The sequence below is a fragment of the Bos indicus x Bos taurus genome, chromosome 4 (genome assembly GCF_003369695.1).
Source record: "Bos indicus x Bos taurus breed Angus x Brahman F1 hybrid chromosome 4, Bos_hybrid_MaternalHap_v2.0, whole genome shotgun sequence".
Classification (NCBI taxonomy): Eukaryota; Metazoa; Chordata; class Mammalia; order Artiodactyla; family Bovidae; genus Bos; species Bos indicus x Bos taurus.
In genome coordinates, this window is record NC_040079.1 from 82,064,122 (window position 1) to 82,079,874 (window position 15,753).

Below are 15,753 nucleotides of genomic sequence, written 5' to 3' on the forward strand. Positions count from 1 at the left end.
AGTGTTGAACACATTTGGGTCAGTTGCAATAGAGTAGTTTCTCAGAAAAACCTATTTAAAAGCATCAGGGTTTTAAGATCTAGAGTTTAGAAAGCAGTGTAATTAGGGGAACTTTTAATATAAACATAAATCTTGTTTTCAATAGAACTATTACTTTATTAATAACCTTCTAATGATATATATTAGGTTTTCTTGAAGTAGATAACCTGCTTTTTACCTAATTATTAACATTCCTTATTCCCAGTTATAGAGATCTTCACAAATATGTCCAACATTCCTATATATGTTCCTTTCACTTTGAAGCATATTTTAAATACACTCAAATTATTAAACTTAAATAATTAACAATTAAACCTATTTGAAGAAACATAAAAATTAATTTTTCTTCTGTAAGCACTAAGATTAAGGCTTACCTGACATTAGATTCAGAAAATTGCCAGAAACAAAATAAGCATGGATGAACTATGAAGATTAAATTATACTTTATGCCCTGCTGCTGCTGCTGCTGCAGCTGCTAAGTCACTTCAGTCGTGTCCGACTCTGTGTGACTCCATAGACGGCAGCCCACCAGGCTCCCCTGTCCCTGCGATTCTCCAGGCAAGAACACTGGAGTGGGTACTTTATGCCCTAGTAATGCTTTATTTTGAGCAGCAAAGATTAACATTCTGGCAGAAGGAATAAGATTGATTAAATGATCTTCAAGGATCCTCCCACTAAGAATTCCAGCATCCATGGGTTTAAATTTTTGGTCATCCTTTGCCTTATCTATTTATTCAATACTTATTCTATCATATATGAATATTAGTTATATTTACTGAAATCAGCCTACAATTGACACTTGGGAGATTTCAAGATTAGAACAAAATGTTCAATCTCATTTATCACAAAATAATACACACTTTTCTCATTTTGTCTTTTTTTTTCTTTGTATTTCTATATGGATGTATACTTTTCTGCTTACCACTCCCCCCACTAAATTTTCTAATGAAATAGTCCTCATTGAAATTTAGAATTAGGCACCAGGAGTGTCACGGCCTCCTAAAGTCTGCAAACACACAGTTAACATCAACTCAGCCATTGTCTTCTAACTGAAAAGAAGCACTCTTACCGTGTAGCCCTCGGTATACTGAAAAGGAGCCCTGGAACTTTCGTCTGCTGTTGGACTCAGAGGCTTGGGGTCAGACATGGAGCGCTGCATCATCTTGGCTGTCTTAGGACTTGCTGGGGGAACTTTAGCCATATCTGGATGCAGTACTTTTTGTGGACTTATATCATCAGGGAGGGGTTTCTCATAAGGTACAAAGGCTGATTCTAAGGCTTTGCCTGGTGAAAGTGGTGAGATGGGAGAATAAAGGACTTTTGGAGATTTGGGTGGGGAAGGAGCCAGCTGTAGTGTGGAATCTGCCCGAAGGTGAGATGAATAACCAATTTCTAAAGGTGTTGGGCGTTTCTTGTCTTTGGGTGGAGAGGTGGCACTCAGATATTGAGGACTTTGTGTGTCTGAATCTGCTTCTGTTTGACATCCTAAACTGCCCCCTTTGTAAGTCTTTTCAGGTGCTGAAATGTGTTTAATTATTTCTACCTTGGCATCCACGCGTGCCCGTATCGAAGGTGTTCTTATGGTTCCAACTGGTTCAGTCTGCACAGATATCTCTGCTACTGTTTGAACGGCTATGCTGGAGACTTTGGAAGGGGGTTTGGCCTTGTCCGCCTCTGCAGGGCTGTCACCATATTTCCCTACGCGAGCTTTCCTCCTAGATCTAGTAGGCATGTCCCATTCATCCTGATCTTCGTCATCCGTCTGGACACTTGTATCAACACTCTTTTTAGTTCTCCTTCTCCTACTCACATAACTCCGATCTGCTGAATCTTCATCATCAGTCTGTACTCCACTGTCCACTATCTTTTTAAAGCAGCGGGGGTCATCTGCCAGATTTTCCCCCATCTCGTCGTACTGGCCACGGACTTTAGCTCCAGAACTTCTCTTCTTGGGTTGTTTCTCCTCTTTGACAATTACATCTGTCAGAGGTATTTCTGAAACAGTACTCAGGATGCCAGGTGGGGCAATGTACTGAGTCACCCCATCAGACTGAACTGTGTACCATCCCTGGCTCTGTGGTATTTCAATTGCCACCACAGCTGAGGCTGTGGTGGTTGCATCTTCGGTTGCCCAGAACTGACCACCTTCTGGGGCAACATACTGACCTTCCAGGATGGCCTGGTCTGCAGTGGTCTGTGGAGAGGCAGTTCCGGAAGGGTCATAGTTATATTGGTAGACCTGGCGAATCTTCTGCTCCTCCAGCTGCTGGTGAAGCTGTTGCTGCAGCTGTTGGATCTGTTCCAGCTGCAACTGTTGCTGTGCTAACGTCTCCTGCCTCATCATGAACTGGGCTTGCCGCTCCTCTTCTTGCTGATAGAGGAGGTGTTGCTTCATTGACTGCAGCTCCTCCAGCTTCTTTTGAACCATGATCTTTTCCTGTTCTCGGAACCTTTGAATCTCCTGCCGTTCCCACTCCAACTCCTCAGCAAAACGCTGTTGCTTGATCTTTTCCAGTTCCAAGAGCTCACGCTCCAAGTCTAGCTGTTGTTGTTGCTTATCTTCCTCGGGGATGATTAAAAGTGCACTTTCCTCTCCCACCACTTCCGAAAATACTTCAGACGCTGTGGTCAGGGTGGGAACTGAGTCTATTGTCTCAGCTGTGAGAGTCTCCATAGTGATAGTCTGCAAACTGGCACTGATATCAATACCAGTGACTTCAATGTCTGTTTCAGATGCACCAGTTGTTAGGAAATAGGATCTAGGCATGGGCTGGCTTTGGTGCAGGGCGGACAAGGAAGTCACGGCGTCATTTGTGTGCACACCAGACAAATCCCTCATGGTGGTGCTGAAAATGGAGCCAGGCTGTGTGGTGATAGCAAACGTGGAAGGAATTGGAGTTGCTACTGAAGAATAGACAACCCCATTAGACGACCTCAAAACACTCCCCACACCATACTGGGGTCCTGGAGGTGGAGTCATTCTTGCTGTGGAATACTGCGGGGTACTAATCCCAACTCCTGAAATGACTTGTCGAGTTTCTGGATATGGACCTGTAGTCTTGCTTGAATAATCCATTACCTCACCTGAAATACAGGGGAGAGTTATAGTCCAGTTCCTAGAATGAATGATGTTTTTGGGGTTGGAAAGCCCTCTCAGTCTTGAAGAACATAATGAACAGGACTGCATGCAAATCCACAGGTTATTAACCTACTCAGGTGGAGAATAAAAGCAACGTTGAACATGCAGGCACATGCAGGCGACTTTGGGTGGAACAAATTTAAAAAAAAAAGTGGAGAAACAAAAATGCATATGTACTCCAAAATATATTGCCAAAACATCCAAAGAAAGATAAAAAATAACAAAATTGGAAATAAGACCACATTGTCATCCTGAAATGAGATGAGGAACACCATGATATTTCAAAGAAAGGTCTGTTGCTACATTATACTGACCTGTAGTAATTCTCCCTGAAGTAAGATCTACTGCTGCATCAGTTCCTCCAGAATAATCAAAAGCATTCTTACTTTTATAGAAAAAATGTCCAGCTTCTGCTAAATTAGTGTCAGACATGGAAGGTTTCATTCCCCCAATCCCTCTATAACCATATGGCCCTGATCGATCATATTGATAGTGATCATCCCTATAACCAAAACGATCTTCAGGAAGAGTGGTTGCAGGCTGCTGTGCTGTGCAGCTTCTTCCAAAGGGTAACTTATAAACCACATCACAGCACACGGCTCTTCTTCCTGCAGTCAGATCAACAGGTTTTTCATCATCTTCTATTATTTTAGTCACTACATTTGAAGAAGCTTCATCCATTGTTACAACTGTTCTATGAGTTTTGGAGGTACTGAGATCCACTACTTCCCCATCAGTGATGCTCTGGGATGTGGAGCTATCAGTCCATCCATTTGTGACACCAACAGGAGGTGCGGTAACAGGTTTCGTAGGAGCTGATGTCACTGGGTGTGCAGAAGTACTTAAAGATAAGTTTATTGGCGCTTCCTCCCTAATTGTAGGAAAGGTCTGGCCACTTGGAACTCTGTATAGTGGCTCCACATGCTTTGATGTAGTAAGCTGGAGTGGTGCTGCTGTTGCAAGTTCTAGACCCACTAGGCTTTCTGTGCCTGTGGTGTAACTTGCAGTAGCTGTGCATGTAACAACAGTCAGTGTCTCGGTGACCAGGGATATAGGAGTCACTCCTGATGAAGTTGCGCTGAGATTTATAATTGAGGGTTGGACAGCACTAATTTGTCTCCCATACATTTCACTTGTTGTGGTCTGCCTCTTCACATCCACTGCAGAGGCAGAAAGATCCATACATTTTTCAGTCGCTTTAACATCTACTTTGGGTACTGTACGCAGATCAATGGCATCACCAACAAGTTGCAACTGGACATCTTCTTTATGCTGCTGCTTCTCTAAACGGAGGTGATCTAGAGCAAGAGGTTCTGGAGGAAAGGATATAGAGACACTGCTGAGACCAACACTAGGGACTGTACTTCTTGCTGTTGGAACCTCAGCCTTGGAAACTTCAGTTGGGTGAGACTGTGTAACTGAAGCTGAAGTTGCTTGAAATGAAGACAGTGTTGTGACTGGGATAGCAGCAAATGTCTCCAAAGCTCTGGAGATGTATAGGCTCTGTTGTGAAGAAGTTGATATTTCCACAGCTGTCACAGGAGGAACTACAGAAAATACTGGTTCAATGGAAATCAGATCTTTGGGGGGTGATCCCAATGGCCAACTGGTAATAGCTTGACTAGGTGAAGAATCTGTTGGAGTGCCAGGTTCAGATGGCAATGTGATAACCACATAAGTTTCCATAAGAGACTTGGAAAATCTTGGCGAGGACTTGTTAGAGTGAGGGGAAAGTGGAGAGGTAGGGGAAGGCAACTTATAGTCTGCTGATGTCACTAAATTTAATGTCATACTTGTAGTTAAAGGTAGACCTGTTGGTTTGGGGTATGTATCTGTTAGTTTTGGGGTAGTGACTGGAGGTTGAGGAACTGCTGGTTTAGGAGCAAGTGGAGGTTTGCTTGGTTCGGGTCTATGTGTAAATACAAGTCCAGATGGAATTAAAGATGGCTTAGGAGGAACAGGAGGAGGTGCAGTGGTATACACTTTTGTCATAGGTAACCCATCACTTCTGGGAGCAGACGTGGTCTCCACTGTAGTAACAGAATCTACTAGAGATGTAGCTGCTGTAGTTGCAGTCACTGGAGCTGTAACCGCTAACTTTTTTCTAGGGTGAATAGTTGGTTTAGGTGAGGTTGGTGGAGGAAGAGGTGGGGGAGGAGGAGGAGGGGGAGGGGGAGGAGGTGGAGGAGGGGGAGGAGGAGGCGGAGGGGGTTGGGCTGATATGTCCAAAGAAGAACTTCGAAGGAATGGACGAGTTTTAGTTGGAAGAGAGAAAATGGGAGGAGTGCCAGATGGTAGCTGAGATGCAGGTTTTGCTTGACCCAAAACCTCTTCAGGTAAAAAGCATGTCGTTGAAACCTGCTCCTTCATTGGAAGGGTTTTTACAGAAGAAGGTGTCTGATCAAACACAGTGTCAGGTAAGCTAATTTCTGTCAGTTCAGCCTCAGACTCCTTCCTACTATCTCTATAAGCTTCCAAAACTTCCAGAATAAGTCCATCCCCTGTTTCCTTTCTGGCCTTCTTCGCTGCATCTTTTTCAGATATAGATAAGTCAGTAGAAACAGTGTCAGCAATTAGCCCCCCCAGTTTAGTTCCTACAGATTCTATGAGAGAAGGTTCTATATCAGATAAGGAAATCACAATGTGATCTTTACTAGTTCTATCCTGTATGGTTGTCTGATCTAAAGGTATACTTATGTCTTCTGGATAGTCTATAATGCTGCCTGGGAAATATGTTGATGAAGAAATTTCCTCAGCATCTTCAAATTTAGCTACAATGTCCACTGGCTCAGTATAAACTGTGGTCATGCTATCCAGGGTAGTAATGGGTGAGGAGCTATCTGTGGTACAAACTGAAGAAACAGATGATGTGAGAGAGGGTGTGTCAGAGGGTGGCACTGATGTAGCACTTTCTGAAGGTTCAGAATAGGTCAAAATCAGTGATTCATGAGCAATTATCTCTTGAATTTCTCTTGTATAATCAGTCACATATTCATCCTCAATTTCTTCTGCTGAAAAATGTTGGGTTATTTTAACATCTGGGATGGAGAGTGTTGTGCTGCTGGTTGAATCTGTAAGAGATGCTCCCGAGAGAACACTTGATGTCAAAGATGCATCAGGTACCCTATCAAAGTCCACAGTGGACTCTGTCATATCGTCTCTGATGAGGGGCTGGGTTGGACTAGATCCAGGTGTTAACTGCATCTGTTGTCTTTTCATGAGTTCTTCATAGGCAGCATCAGCATCTAATAATTTTTTTTCTTCACTGGTAGAAGTTACCATACTACCCAGATCGACAATCTCATGACTTTCTGGGATGATAAAAGAACTTGAAACGATGTCTTCTTGAGGTAAAACAGCATGTAAATTTTCTAACTCATAAAACTCTTTCTGGAGGGCTGTGATTTTCTGCATGGGATCTTCATAAATCTGTTCTGGAAGTCTCATGTTTTGCTCTCTCTCTCTCTGCTGCAAAAATCCATTTTCTTCTTCTTGCCCTGTGAGCAGACTGCTGTCAACTGAACCATTGTATGTGTCTTCTACTAAAGACTCATAAATATAATCTTCTATTAGCATCCCACCATACAAAGGCTCTTTTTCAAACATTTCGTCTCGTTCACTTGCAGCTGGAAAAGCTTTATATTTCTGGCTTTTATGCATCATTTCTTCATACATCTCCTCAGCACTTTTTAATGCCTTTTGGCCACCTTCTTTCTGCATAATAGATTGCTCATCTGTCGGTGAGTATAAAGACACAGCTGTGGGCAATTTATAAACTTTTTGTACTTCGATTATTTTTTCTGGGCTTATTTCAAAGCCTTCTGGGTCTGACTCTATGCTAGGTGAATATTCAGAACACGAAGATCGATGGAGCTCCTCCATTTCTGCAGCCTGACGTAATTCTTCTGTTGGAGATGCGTCTTCGATGGGAGAGAGATTACTGGGTGGTGTCTTTGGTCTTTCCCTCCTTCTCTGAGCTCGAAGTTCATCTTTGTCTTTCTTTGATTTCTTACTAGAACTCTTTCTTTGCTGCTGTTCTAATTCCCGTTGCTTTTCTTGCTCCTTCAATAATTCTTCTTCTTCTCTCAATTCTTCTTCCTCTGAAGAATCTTCAATGGTAGGTAAAAGAGGGCCATGTGATCTATGTCGAGCTTTGCGTTGTTGTTTGCTCTCTCCTTTTTTGTGACTTGGACTACTATCACTGTCTTCATCAAGAGAAGAAACGGATGTAGGGGATGTGCCAGGAGTGAAGCTGGAAGCATGAAGACTAGAAGATCCTTCCCCCCTTGATCGATCTTCTGGAGAGTCTGTCAGGCTTTCCATTTCTAATTCTGGCTCGTCATCAAAATACAAAGCTGTTTTTTTCTGTGATGACTCTGCAGAGTATTTATCGGCTATCGTGCTGTTGAGTTCAATTGTTTTAAATCGACGGAGTCCTCCTCCTCCGGCAACTACAAGTTCTTCACTCTCCTGACTTTTAGTTTCTCTGTATTTAAGCTCAGGACTTTCATCAAAAGTCTCATCATCTTCATCATGCCAGGAATGGCGTCTTCCTGCCTCGTCATCAAAGCTTGCACTACTTTTTCGCGTCAGTCGCCTGTGTTTCCCTCCTGTTCCTTTCCCCTTCCCTCTGGTTTCTTCCTTCTTCTGGCTTTCTATACTACTGCTAATCTCTTTGAGCTGGTTCCTAATGAACTCATCGTCTTCAGAATCTGAAACATCTTCATCAGCACTCATTTCTATGATTTGCTTTCGAATGAAGTCCTCCTCTTCCCCTGATCCTTGGCTGTCTTCCTGTTTATACTCATCACTGCTTGATGAACCAACACTGGTCCTCCCTTTTCTTTGCGGAACAGGTGAGTTTTCGCTTTCACTGCTGTCTTCAATTGAATCATAAGGCTGTCTCCTCGTAGCCAACTCGTCAACAAATTCAGGCTTTTCTTGGTCCTTTCTGGAAGGAATGTCTTGTTGGCTCTCTTTTTTAAAAGTGTCTCCTTCTTCTTGACTCTCTTTGAGCTCCTCCTCTGAAACTGTAGATTCCAGTTTTTCCACTAAACTCTGAGTTTTCTGCTGGTCCTTAGGCTGCTCAGGAGAAACCTCATGGGGCTGTGTTTTCTTTTCTGACTTTTCTTCAACAAGTGTACTTGCCTGAGCTTCTAAAATAGATAGGACTGTACTTTCTAACTTAGCCAAATCTGAGGGGCTGGAAGGGCTGCTTTCTTGTGAAAAGGAGTCCTTTTTGAGTCCCTTGAGCAAATCCTTTTCATCACTGGGAATAAGACTTGGAATTTCACCAAGTGAACTTGATATTCCATCAGAAGAATATCCTGTGTCACTAAGACCTTGTGGGCTTTTCGGCTGCTGAGAACTTGAAGTGTCTGATTTGTCATCTTCCTTTTCCTAGCAGGGAGGAAAAGATACAGGAAAACTTAACATGGGTAAACTAATAACACAGCCTCCCCATTACTCTCAAATAAGTATTACTGAGGAGAAATTATAGGACTTTTTCAACTATATAACAGTATTTTAAAAAATCTATGAGCACAAAAAATAAAAAGTTGATACATATTAAGGTTAGTTTTCATTTAACTAAAGTTTAATCAAATGTCAGTTCTCAAGCACAACTGATTTTATTTCATTGATATATCATTGTATATCTCAAAACGATTTTCCTTCAAAAACATGATTATCTTTCTCAGTACATTTACTTTGGGTAAGAAGTCAAATGGCCAAAGGAAATCTTTAGTAAGTTTCTCTTAACATAGTTAATACTTTTGGATTATTAGGATAGGCAAACAAAGAATCAGAGAATGGGCTTTGTACTTGGCTATAAACTGTATGGGATATATTTACTTAACAGAAATAAGCAGGTAATGTGACCATAATAATATTCATATCACCTACTGCAAAGGATTCTTTTTATTTATTTATTTATTTTTGAGATAGGTCAAAAAAGGCATTGCCTTTTAAAGACACTCTGAAAGATGTAAAATGCTATATTTCACTTGGTATGATTGTTAATCTCTATATCAATATTGCTAATCTCTATATCACAATTGTTAAGCTCTGTATCACTTGAAATGAATGTTTAGAAATTGTAAAATTCAAAAAAGCTATGTGATCATTGGTCTGACTGAAAGCTTTAGCTAAAGAGAAATACCTGTTATTTTTCTACAGTTATTAGATCATATCTTCAGCATCCCATCTCAAAGAAATTTAATAAATATTATTTATAAATGTCTACAGACTTGAATATACTTGAAATTTTACCTTCACCTTACCCTAGTCATTTTACATTCATTTCCATTTCAATATCTGTCTTTATGGATAAAGATGTATCTTGAGCATATTATAGGGTAAAATGCTTTTGCAGAATTTAAAACATGACAATTAAAAAAGATAGTCTGATATATTCTTCACAACTTTTAAGCAAAAAAAAAATGCCTGCCCTTTGGATTACTACAAATTAACTTCTCTGGACCATTTTTGATGTCTTTCTAGAAAAGGAATACTTATCTGCCATTGTGAGATCATAGTAGTTGGGCTGACAAGCACCCAACTAACTAGTTCATTTCTCTTAAGAGCTACAAATTGAACAGGTAATCACAGGTGAAGCAGTGTTCTCATAAATTTTCTAGATGGTTTTTCTATGGATCTCCACTGTGACTGCTCACATCTCACACAATACCAGAGCACAACATTTTGTGTCCAGTATGCTTTCTACATCTTTCTTTCCTATATGTCCACCTTTCACTAACTAACATAACCACAGGGGTGGGGACCTAAGCTCCTTGTGAAAAAAAAGTCAAGAAAATGATCCTTCATAATAAAATTTTGATGGTGTAATTTGTGTTCTTTATTGTGAGTCTGCACATATTATAATACATAACAATGTAATAAAAGTATACATATAAGGAGGAAATGCAACTATGATTATATATAACAATTTATTGAATATAATAAAGAATGATTTTAATTTTATACAATGAATTCTGAAGGCTCTGTTGGCATTTTACAAAAATAAGATTTGGATCAGACATACACAACATAACAAAGGAAATTGAGATACACTAGACAGAAGACTCAAATGCATAAACATCAAAATCCCTACCCTACAATCCCCCTTATATGCCCTTCTGGATGTGTTCATGCTTTCCTTCTTTTCTCAGTGTTATGTTCTACCAACTTCTCCCTCCTGGTTTCTTTCCTCTATATTCCTCATGAAATTCAATCATCATTTACCTATGATGATGCTATGATGATTTTTCACCTAAATGACTTCCTCTCCATATTATAAGGTGGAATTGGTCTGCAAAGATGCTGTTCTACAGGTCTGTGGGTCTAAGATAAAGTGTCTGGAGTGTTTAATAAGGAAATCAAGTTAGGTGATCAAAGAGCATTTGGCTGAATTGTTTAGAAAGAACAATTGGTTGTGTCCTTATACCACGATCACTGAAAAAACTCACAGTGTCAATTTCTGTCATACTGACTAGCATAAATGTAAACTTCCTGGCAGAGGTGAGTGACCTTCTGCTCCATTACTAATAGTGTACTATCAGATCACACACCAACTAACCCCTTTGCCTCTTTAAGCAACCTGTACATTCCTCCTTTCATCTGCTGCTACTAAAACAATAAAACAATTGTTCTTCACATATAGAGATCAGCATGCTATGCTATGCTATGCTAAGTCACTTCAGTCGTGTCCGACTCTGTGCGATCCCATAGACCGCAGCCCACCAGGCTCCCCCGTCCCTGGGACTCTCCAGGCAAGAACACTGGAGTGGGTTGCCATTTCCTTCTCCAATGCATGAAAGTGAAAAGTGAAAGTGAAGTCGCTCAGTTGTGTCGGACTCTTCGTGATTCCATGGATTGCAGCCCACCAGGCTCCTCCGTCCATGGGACTTTCCAGGCAAGAGATCAGCATAATGAGGTGCTTATCTCTCCATCTGCTTATCCTTTCTGTGGCTATTCACTCTTGTTTGTGAGATATCTGGACTAAATTTATAGTGGAATTTGTATCCATGTAGGTTAACTGGTCAATTATAGATTTAACACCACAAACTCTTCCTTTATGAGTACATTTCTTAAGGAGGGAATAATTTGATCAAAAAAGAAAGAGTATCCAGTACTAAGAGAAGAATATACAGCATAGTGTGTAACTTTGGTCTGATTTTCTCTAATTATTCAAACTTCAAATTAATATTTGAAGTACTGTAACTCCAGAAGACTGTGATGAAAGGAGTTATGTGAGGGAGGCTTATTTTCTTTCAAATTTCTAATTCCCTAGGACTAAAAACTTAGGAGTTTTCCTTTAGTTGCTTCAAAAATGTGTGGCTGTATGCTTTTTACTGAGAAGAACATTAAGCAATTTAGTAACATTAAGATTTAATAAAATGAATAGATTCAAATGATTCTAAAGTATATGCACAGATTATATATGTAACACATATATACATATGTGGTTAAATATCACTGAGTTTTCATATTTACTCATTATTTTTCTCATTTGAATTGATAGGAGTTGGAATTATGCATTTAATTTATTACATGCAACACAAATACAATCCAGAATGATTTCTAAAATTATTACATAAGAATAAAATTCCAGGTATAGTCCCTTTATAGTCCTCAATCTTAGATTGAGAAGTCAGTGGGAAGTTAAGTGTTCATAACTTAAGCACACTTTTTAAAAGAAAATTGCAATGTTATTTTTCAGTTCCCTGAGGAACACATTTTCACTGTATTTTTCTAAGTACATTTAACATTAGACTCTATTTCACTGACTTTTATTTTTCGTATATGTTGCACTTTTTCTCCATGTATAAAATTCTGTAATTGAGTCTTTGTAGTCTTTGTATATGAAACAACTATTCAAAATTTTAAGAAATGAAGATTCATATTTTCTTACTAACCCAAAGCAGAAAGTGTAGATTACTTTTCCTTTCAATATTCCACTGTCCTTTATTGACTTGAAGACTGGTCAGAGAGAGGCAGTGAAGAATTAAGAATCACCTGAAACCTTCCCATGGCATCGTATCTTGAGGCCTTCTCTAGTATCAAGACATTTTTGTACTGCCAAACTTAGTTCTGCCCTTTTCAGAGATGTTAAACTCTTAGGCTTCCATGTCGAAGGCAAATGGAAGGTTTTTTTTTTTTTTTTTTTAAACTTTTATTGGAGTTATGAACTGAATTCTTGGTTAAATACAAGACTGTACAAAGAAAGGAAGCAATATTAAGTTTTTGCTTAATGTCCTCCAAGTTATTTAAGTTTAACAGGCCAAAGGAAAACAGCAGATGAATAATCTTTAATCAGTTATATAATGTTTTGTCAAAATGGATCGCTAGTCTGAATATTCTGAACAGTGTAAACAAAGTTAAATCCACAAATTTACTGGACTTGGGGAGAAAATTGGGTAGTCCCACATACATGGGAATCCTTTTCACTGCAGAAAACCTCATCATTTTCCATCCTATACAATTATGCTGTCTTTATATACCATGGCTATATATAACTTAAATACTAACTCCTGGGTCATTTTAACTAGAAATAAAAGTTTATGCTAAATGATGTTTGAATTTTGTCTTTTTTTAAATCAAGAGAGCTGTAACTTTTCAATGTAATATATCAAATGCAGACAAGCAGTATTCTGTTTCAGTGTAACATATAATTTTTAAATATTAAACTAAAAAAAACAAAGAATATACCTTTCAAAGTATTTATTATATTTCAGGATATATTTTAATTCCATTTGACTAACACATTTTGAAAGACAGGAATGAGTGGAGCGACAAAATGATGTGGCAATAAAGAAATGCAAACAACATACTGTAACAATATGAATGACGCACGAGACAAATGAATAAATAAAATAATGTCAACATATAAACAAAGTAAAAAAAAAATACAAAGTATCTGGGATGAGAGGGGGAATTGCTAAGGGAGTTCAATAATTATAACAACGAAAAGGCAGTGTGCTAGAAGTGTCATGAGGAGGCAGAATTATGTATAGTATTTAGGAGCTAGCCTTTATAAGCAGAACTGGACTATAATCTTAGCTTTGCTGCTTCTCAGACTTGTGATCTAGAGCATAACAAATTTAGTTTCCTCCTCTTTAAAACAGATAAAATATTTAGCTCATCAATAGTTATGTGGGCTAAGTGATAAGGCACCTAAGACAGTGCTCAGAACATAGTGAGAGATAAATTGACTATTATCATGATTTAAAATAAAAAGCAATTTAAAAGCAATCATTATAGAGTGTTTGAACAGTAGGAGAAGTGACTGCCACAAGGGAGAGGTCCGGGTGGGATTTTTCCGATAGGAAAACAGCACCAGTGCACAGAGAAGAACTGAATTCAGGTTCAGAAGGAAGACGGCACAAGCTACCTTTGGGATTCACACAAAGGCATTCTTGGCTGTTTTTCAACCTCTCACTGATGGGGGAATACTAGGTTGCTGGCAAGTTAGGGTGGAGCCACAGTCCAAAGGGCTGGGAAAGCCAGCTTAAGTATTTAGGCAGAAATTCTCAGTCAAGGCCAGGTATGCAAAATGTAAATACTTTTAGGAAGTAAATATGTAGGATTTTTAGTGTCTTTTTAAACCCCAAATAGAAATCATATTTTACAAATGTTTAATAAATAGACTGACACCAGCATTCTTTGATTTCTTATGTCAGTTGGTCATATGTTCTCTGAAGAATCCTGGGAGAAAACTGGGAGTTATACTGTAAAAATTCATAGCAAGGCAGTTACTTTATTTGCTCACCTTTAAATTGAAGCTTATTGTTCAGTTGTAGTTTTTATTACCTAATTTCAAGCAAACCAACGTTCCTGTAATAGGTAAGTGGTAGACAAGACATTCTCACAAAAAATCATGTGTTAAAGATAATGTTAATAACATTGAAAACACACAAGCATATTTATAAAGAAGCTGACACTCTTCATATTGTTATCAGTTTTTCATCAGCAACATGTTAAGGTGAAAGCTGTGATGATCAAGTTAAATCAGATCTGACACAGTCAGTCAAAAATGTGCCATAACTAGGAAAACTATTTGATATCTATATTGCATATGCTATTGCTATTAACAAATCTTGCTTCAACACATCACGTGCTGGCTAATTTCAGCAAGTGATCCTATAACACTATCACAGACTTCTAATATTTTTGGCAAATAATCATTCCAGTACTTAACAAATATTCAACAAGTTGAAATAAACACTTAAAATCTTCTTTTGAGCTGCTGTCTTATCGAATAGGAAAAGACAAAAAAATCATACAACACTTGGGGAAACTTGATTTTCCTGCCATGGAAATATGGCTGAAGTAACACATAGAAAATAATATGGTGACAAATCAGACTGCATTTCTTTGTTAGCCAGTGTCACTGCAAAGAAGAAAGAAATAACTGTGGAAGGTTTGGGGAAAATTATAGGACAAAGTAAATAGCAAAAGGTTTGGCAATAAAATCAAAGTGCAGATGTTTCTAACATGCTCAGTTTATAATATTCATGATTTCCGTTTCAATAGTAACATTACTACTGTGAGCTACTAAGTGGTTCAAAACTGAGTGATTTGTTTTAAAAGGTGTATCTATATTAATGGAAAAAAACTGTATGTTAAATTCTGAGGAGAGGTTCTTTTGATTGGAATTATTATTATTTTTAATTTCTTTATTTTGATTGGAGGATAATTACTTTACAACGTTTTGTTGGTTTCTGCCATACATCAGCATGAGTCAGCCATAGCTAAACACATGTCCTCTCCATCCTGAACTCCCCTCTCACCTTCCACTCCATCCCAGCCCTCTCGGTTGTCACAGAGAACTGGGTTGAACTCCTTGTGTCACATAGCGCATTTCCACTGGTTATCTATTTTACATATAGTAATGTATATGTTTCAGTGCTACTCTGGAATTATTTTTTAAGTTCAGGATAGGACACATGTACACCCATGGCTGATTCATGTGAATGTATGGCAAAAACCACTACAATACTATAAAGTAATTAGCCTCCAATTAAAATAAATAAATTTACAACAACAAAAAAAAGGATAAGGTTACAGAGATAGCAGTGCATGCAAAATTCATTTACTGCATCTTTTACAAGTAAGCCAGTATTGCAGAGTACTTCAGGATTTTACAGATGTGGTACATATTGTAATGAGACCTTTATATTTTGAATAATATCTTTAATATTTTGTACTGAGATAAAGAATAACTAAGAATTTATTTTATCCATAGAGGTTTGCTGATTATCTCATGAGAAATTAATTTAAAAAGTTGTAGATTTTGAAGATTTTTTTTTTTTTTGACAAAAGTAGAAGAACCCCAAAGTGGTTGAACATTTTGGTGACAACAAATGGTGATTAGTAATATGCTACATGTTATATATTTAGGAAAAAAGTAAACTCTGATTATCAGTATGATAACTAGAAAGTATATGCGGAAAAAAATAAACACAAGCTGTCTCTTCAAGAGAATCATGATGTGTACACAGTCCTTTGAAGATAGATAACTGGAAAGCATCACATGATTATGCTAGATAAAATGACATATCATTTTAAAAAGTTGT

General features: G+C 38.4%; 1 protein-coding gene across 8 annotated transcripts in view; it reads right to left on the minus strand.

The window, feature by feature from the left end:
* The window catches only part of PCLO (piccolo presynaptic cytomatrix protein), a 391,952-nt gene that overhangs the window by 180,573 nt on the left and 195,626 nt on the right, over nt 1-15,753 (minus strand). For 7 of the 8 annotated variants that reach the window (XM_027539833.1, XM_027539835.1, XM_027539834.1 and 4 more), the window contains exons 5-6: nt 3,493-8,578; nt 1,109-3,123 (exon numbers count right to left, since the gene is read on the minus strand). In XM_027539833.1, the coding sequence (XP_027395634.1) occupies nt 1,109-3,123; nt 3,493-8,578 (7,101 nt within the window). The remainder of the gene's footprint in view (nt 1-1,108; nt 3,124-3,492; nt 8,579-15,753) is intronic. The other variant, XM_027539836.1, reaches the window with a different exon arrangement.